Below are 6,912 nucleotides of genomic sequence, written 5' to 3'. Positions count from 1 at the left end.
AAACTGAAATGAAATGAAATGAATAGATGAGGGCAGCACGGTGGTGCAACTGGTAGAGCTGCTGCCTCTCAGTGATAAGGTTGCTGGTTCAAATCCCGGTCGAGGGGGGCCTTTCTTGGTGGAGTTTGCATGTTCTCTCGGTGCATGCGTGGATTTTCTCCGGGTACTCTGGTTTTCTCCCAACTTGCATGTTAGGCTGATTGGTAACTCTAAATTGTCCCTAGGTGTGAGTGAGCGAGTGAATGGTTGTTTGTCTCGTTTGTCTCTATGTGGCCCTGTGATGGACTGGAGACCTGTCCAGGGTGTACCCTGCCCCTCGCACAGTGATTGCTGGACATGGGCACCGGCAACCCCCGTGACCCAAAAAGGAAGAAGTAGGGAAAAGATAATGGAATGTATGTATGGATGGATAAATAAATGAGTTGAGGACTGATTTGGGTGTCATATATTTGTTGTTATACTTAGTTTCAAGGGTAAATTCTAGTTGTTTAAAAAGGATTTAATTTAGGGGTTATGTTAATTGATCTTGGCTTACTGGGTTACATTTTCTTGAATTCCTATGTTTTTCACCTGTTTTGACCTGGACAACTTTCAGAATGAAAGCGAGATAAGAAATAATTGATTCTTGGTCATTGAGTGAAGTCCAATCCAAAATCTTCTAAACCCTGCCCTTTCAAGTGGGGGGAAACTGCAAATTAAAACACCCCGAAAAGTGAAAACCACTTGACAATGATAAAAGTATTACATATGTATATATGTGTGTATATACAGTATGTATGTATATATGTATGTATATATGTGTGTATATATATATATATATATATATATATATATAATTGTTATGTGAACGACTCAAGTGAACCGAGTCATTTGGGTGAGTGACTCAGGTTGAAAGGAGTCCTTAAAGTGAACTGAATATACCAGCTCTGCGGTGAAGGCAGTCTCGTGCTCGGGGGAATTTCCCATCCACGTGTCTAAGGGAGGAGGCGGGACCGGGAGATAAACAAAGGCAGCCATTGGTCGCGGCTCCAGCATGTAAATCACCCTTTATTTACTAGCTTTCAGCACCACGCCCCGCGCGCGCAGGGCGCTCACGCTAAATGGGCTCGTAGCAGTTTTCCTCTCAGAATGGAAGTAGTGGTGGAGGTGAAAAGGACTAAGCTCTCTTGACTTGGTAGGATACTGAAGCCGCCGTGGGAAATTCGTAACAAAAGACACATTTGAGGTAAGAAACACAATTTAATTGTTCTCAATCGGCTACACTTTCTAGCATCTGCTCACAGTCCACAGGAAGAAGAAGCAACAAACAAAGAAAATATAGAAAGAAAGAAGACGCCGTCGTTGTCGAAATAGAAAATCGGTTTCGACACCTGCAGTTTATTCCAAAATGTCCGGGGAGTCTAATTTAAATCAGAATTCATTTGGAGTCGACCTGTCATCCGCACAAGCAGCGAACGGTTGAAAACCGACCGGCTTTTCTTTTCCCGGCTGCTCCGCCGGTGAGCGTCTTTGTCACGCGACTGTTACAATGTTACGACGGTCACGACAGAGAAATAAACACATCTGCACGTTTAATTACAGGTTTTCCCACTTTATTTACGTTTAAAGAGTGCGCGTTTGGCCAATTTGTGCATTTTTGCCCGTCGTTTTTGTGACATAAAATGTGGTCCCTGAACGCACCTTTTCTGATAAACAAGAGATGTATCGCGAGATTGTTATCTTATCGGTCTCGTGAGGTGTTTGCATTGGCAGTTAAAGTTGAGACGGGGTAGCGTCCCCCCTTTCCTTGGCATGTGTGTGCGTGTGTGTGTTGGGGGGTGGGGGTGGGTGGGTATTGAGTCAGCAGCAGGGGGAGCCACTGTCTGTCACAAACATGCAGCTGCTCACTGGAGCAATGCAACAGTAGATATGGAAGTGTTTCTATTTTTTTTCCCAAAGTCCATGTTCTCACCCTGTGTTTCTCAAACAAAGCATTAAACCATGAGGTCTGCTCATGCAACATGCAGGGTGTCAATGCTTGGTGGAGAACTGAGATCCCCATTTGAGGGATCTGCTAGAACAGGTCAGAGAGAGAGAGAGAGAGAGTCTCAGGATTTTCCTCCAAGACTGCCATCCCACTTTTTTGCTGTGAACCCCTAATTTGAACCTGTGGTGGTGTAACCCTGTATTACAACTTGGTGGTGGATTGTGGTTTTTGCTAGAGAGGCAGCTTGAATTTCAGACATGTTTTGATAACTTTCTGATCCACTTTATGATTATAGTATGTCATCTATGATCTGGGTTCTTTGGAGATTTTTGCCTCATTGTGGTAAGATCGCAAAGTTGTCAGTATGTTGAATTTTTAGATATTCAAGTTGAGAGCTAAAATTTTGGAGTGGAAGAAAAACCTCTTGTCATAAGTAATATAGTCAGTGCACAATTGCTTTCAAAGCCCAAGCAAGAGGGAAAGTTGCTTTTTGTTCAGACAGACTTCCCTTTATGTTATTGTACTTCAACTGAGTCGCATAACCGCAGTGAATTGTGTGGTTACATCAGTGAGTTCAACGGAGCCGCTTGTTTAAACTACCACAGAAGTATTTGCCACAAATAAAGGCAGAGTGTTTGCCTTTCTTCTCCCCAACTCATCCCTTTTGGTTTTATTGATTTGCGAGGGCTTAATAGAGGACATGAATGTGTGTGAGCTTAAAGCTCTAATGCACAGTTGTTTAAAGTAACCGCTATAAGTAAAGGAACTTAAAATGTGTTTGATATATTCTTATTGGCTGATTCTGTATTTATCTTTTCGTTTTCAAGGCTGGTCATCCCTTAGTCCCCCCACCCCCGTATGGACGATGAGGAGGATGATGTGTTTGAGCCAGATTCCAGCGGCTGGCGTACGACTTTCAGGGAGATAAAGTGCAAAGACCAGGGCACACAGACACCCGGTCCTGCCCTGGTACCACACAGCGGCATGCTGCCCTGTGGAGTCGCAGAGGAGCCCAGACCACTATTCTACGGTGAGGCATGCAGTGATTCAGAAGAGAAAAAGGGAACATACTCATTCGTGAGAACCACCGTTATAAAACTAAAACCATAACGTGACGCTCGCTGTGAGAAATGTGTAAGAGTATTGCTGTGCTGAGCTGGCGCCTGATAGTCGTCCTCACAATCACTTTTATGGTCTGTATACAGTGTACCCAGCTGCGTTGCTATTCAAAAGGCGCCAGACTGGCAATGTGACTGAAATGATGTGACAGCAGGGCTCACCTGTGCTATTCAGAAGGCCGGTTATCAGTGACAGCAAAGTTAAACTGGCGTCATAGCCAAGTAATCATTCCAAAGTTGCTTCATAACAACTCACTGACCTTGACTTGACCCTGTCTGGATTAGATGAGTTTGTTTAGCGTGCGAGTGACTTATAAAATCTATTGTATGTAATAAAACAACAGCTGGGAAAATTAGAGACAGGTAGTGTGAATAAAGTGGCGTTCAGCAGTCCTCGTCAGAGCTTTGCTTTTATGCCAGAGCAGCCCGTCTGGTGTCTTTGTTGTGTTTTGGTTGTTTTACTGATCGCTAACAAGATAATAATAAGTATCAACCTTAACACTTTAACAGGTAACGCAGGTTTTCGATTGCACTTCCCAGCGCGCTTCAAACTTGTCGGGGATCTTGAAGCGAGGCGACAAGACAGGGAAGAGGAGTCAAACGGGATGGAGCGGCTGCCCCGGCAGCTGCCCGCGGCACGCAGCTTGGAAGTTTGCATTGGACAGAAACTCCAGCTGATTGGAGACCAGTTTCACCGGGAACACTTGCAACAGGTGAGGAGGAGCAAAGCCGAACACATTCCTTGGAGTTTGATGGCAGCAAACACGTACAACTTGTAAACGACACCACAGCTGTGTGCTAAGTAATCAGAGCATACGCTCCCTTTTATGCCCCACATAAACTATTGATTACTCTGACGGCTTTCCCATTTGGATAACAGATTATTTTATGTGCCTTTCACCAGACATATTGCATGGGATACACGCTGAGCTAGCAAAATGAGATGCAAAGTTACACTTGCGTGTACGCCATATTTACAGTTATAGCAAACCTTCAATTTGGTGACAAGAAGGACAACAACAAATTTTAGGAGTTGGTAGTTGGAATATTTGGTCCCTTTTGAGTGAAAGCAACACGCAGCAGATAAATAAGTCTTCTCGCATGAAGTCAAAGGTAATTTGTATGCGTTTACATATGTGTAAGAATGTCAAATAAGGACATCGGGACTCATAATGTGTATGCAATTAGAAAACAAGATCATCTAGATTATTTTTAATACGATGCCCCCTTTGTTGATTGGACAGAGAATAATGAAGAGTAAAAAGTTTCTTCTGCTTCGTTGTTTGTTTGTTTGGGAGAGGCTTTGCACATGCACAGCTTCAGCCCAGCTCAATCTTTTTTCCTTCAACCCAAAGACGCTGCAGATTTAGGAGAGCCCTTCCCCCACCTACCCGCCAACCCCAGGCTCTTCCCCTGCCTCCTCTTCCTGTTTATTTCTCTTTCCTTTCCCCTGTTTCCTCAATGTTTTGTGGAGGCAAGTGTCATGGAGGGTCAAACAGCACACTGGGGCTAGCTAGGGTGACGGTGTGCTTTTTCTTTCATTTTTAAAATCTACTGAGAATGTCGGGACATTTCTTGTGAAGTTCAGGCCTTGCTTTTATATTTTTAGTCAAACAAGCACATTTAATTTTAACGCGCACATTATAAAAGCAGAAGTTGCCGGGAGTAGGTAAACATGTCGTAACCCGAAGCCCAGCGCTTGAGCCCAGAGGGAAGCAGCTGTGGTTCCAGGGAGCCTTCACTCAGCAAGAAGCAGCCGCAGGAGACACTCAGATAAGAGGTCTACAAGCCACAGACGTTTTGAGTTGAGGGCGACGTCCATGATGATGTATAGGGGGAATGGACGTTTGAAAAAAAAAAAAAATCACACCTCAAATAATCAACAAACTGCTCCCTCCCTGTCCCGGATACAATATGACTCATTTTTTACCTCAAACTTTAAAGTGCAAGACAGTTTTCTATTTTCTCATAGTATTAACCAGGTGTTACTTTTACCCTAGCTGAAAAGTATGACTCATGTACGCTGGCGGGACATTTACAGACAACCATACAGTGAGATGTTTGCTGTGAAGTATATTTGCAGCCAGGATGTACTGACGCACAACAGAGGCTGGACTGGGTCAGGGGATGAGGAAGTGGCTTGTGCTCCTTCGTGCAGGCTTAGTAAACAACAGGGAGGACAGTCATAGTGAAAACTGTGCTGTGATGTCACATCCTGCGTAGCTTTTCATTGTAGCCGATTAGGAGAATCTTTTTTTTTCCACTTTCTGACCAATTATCTTTTTATGGTTTGATATTTACATTGAGTCTAACAATGCACAGTTCTGTTCAGCCTTTGATACTAATTCTAGCTCTGGTTGTGCACTTCACTGTATTGTGCGTACATGATTACACCCATGTTTTTCTGCTTTTGCTGCCTCTCACTTCTCGCTACGTTGCTGCCTAGCAATCACCACGACTTGAACGCGATAAGAGCGTTAGGGTTTGTTCGTTCTCATTCCTGCTGCTCCTGACAGCAGCCGATTTATGTTGGAATTATTCAGTGCAGACACTTGTCCCAGAGCAATTCAAGTGCTTTTGATTGCCGTCCTATTGATGGATTTTTCGAGCAGTGTGGCTGCAAGTGTTCTCCTTTGGAGCCCATTGCTCCTGGCAAAAGGAGGGATTAGGCAGCGCAGGAGTGCTGGTGGATGCTGACAGATAAATTGCTCCTCTGTCAGAGAGGGCTGGAGGGGACTCTGAGGTCCCGAGAGGATGGCTGACATTAGTTTCTCTGCCATTTGAGACACGGCAGTAATGACAGTCACAATGGCAGGAAGACGGCTCCAGCCTGTGCAGGGCAAGGAGCAGAGTTCAGGTTTCATCTCCCATGTTTTTTTAAGAGACGACTCCTGGTGCTTTCAATAGGAGGTGTTGAAAGCAGGGTTGAATATCTCCAGTGGCTGTTCGTGTGACTGTGTGTGTGTGGCTGAGATGGTGCATTTGCACGTATGCCGTGTTTGTGGCTTTATCTCGTCGCGGTTTAAGTGAGGCCACGGCAGGCTCTCCTTTCAGCACTTGTAGAAAGGCGGGGGAGGGGTGGCTTGCATGGAGTAAACACAAAATGATATTTACTTTTCGTTTATTAATCTGTGATGATTTGTTTTGGTGGGAAAGTCAATATGCGTCATTGTTCTATCAAAGTGCTCTGGCTTGTTTGCATTTTTGCTTGACCTTTCTCTTTCTGCTGATATAACTAATCCAGAGTTTCTTGTTATAGAGGTGGGCATGTTTACTCAAGCGATAAGGCCGAGCTTCTGAGCAGCTGCTTGACAGACAGCCTGTACTGGACACTGATAAAGCACATCAACGTAGTGTCAAAGTGACGACACAGAGAATCTGGTTGGACTCTAGCGCTGTATCACCAGCTAAATTTAGAGCCTGTTTCTTTTTGACGGTTGGTGGCATGACTCATGATTATGTTGCGAAAGGCCTATGGACTCCTCTTGTTGTCACTCTTACTTTCCTTCTCGATTTATTTATGTGAATGCCACTGATCGTGACAGGACTGAGTGCAAAAGTTCACAAGACCATTCTGTTTTTGACTGTAAAGATTTGTGAATATAAATAGTGAAAATAAACTTTGTAGCATGATAAATCCCTTAGCAGACTCATTCTAGCTCTGCAACTAGGGATGCACGATATTATCGGCATGGTATTGGTATCGGCCGATAATAGCGATTTAGCGATAAAGTTAAATATCGGCCATTCCATCAAAATAACTAACTGGTATAAAAGGTGCCATATATATATATATATATATATATATATATATATATATATATATAT

General features: G+C 43.9%; 1 protein-coding gene across 1 annotated transcript in view; it reads left to right on the top strand.

The window, feature by feature from the left end:
* The first annotated feature begins 1,098 nt into the window (after nucleotides 1-1,098).
* The window catches only part of bmf1 (BCL2 modifying factor 1), a 7,952-nt gene continuing 2,138 nt past the window's right edge, over nucleotides 1,099-6,912 (top strand). Inside the window, exons 1-3 of the mRNA XM_037694864.1 lie at nucleotides 1,099-1,225; nucleotides 2,794-2,996; nucleotides 3,595-3,797. Of these exons, the coding sequence (XP_037550792.1) occupies nucleotides 2,825-2,996; nucleotides 3,595-3,797 (375 nt within the window). The 5' untranslated portion in view covers nucleotides 1,099-1,225; nucleotides 2,794-2,824. The remainder of the gene's footprint in view (nucleotides 1,226-2,793; nucleotides 2,997-3,594; nucleotides 3,798-6,912) is intronic.

This window comes from Nematolebias whitei, chromosome 21, assembly GCF_014905685.2.
Source record: "Nematolebias whitei isolate Nwh7 chromosome 21, NemWhi1, whole genome shotgun sequence".
Taxonomy (NCBI): Eukaryota; Metazoa; Chordata; class Actinopteri; order Cyprinodontiformes; family Rivulidae; genus Nematolebias; species Nematolebias whitei.
Note: the sequence above shows the minus strand (reverse complement) of the source record. Positions and strands in the feature narration are given on the sequence as shown.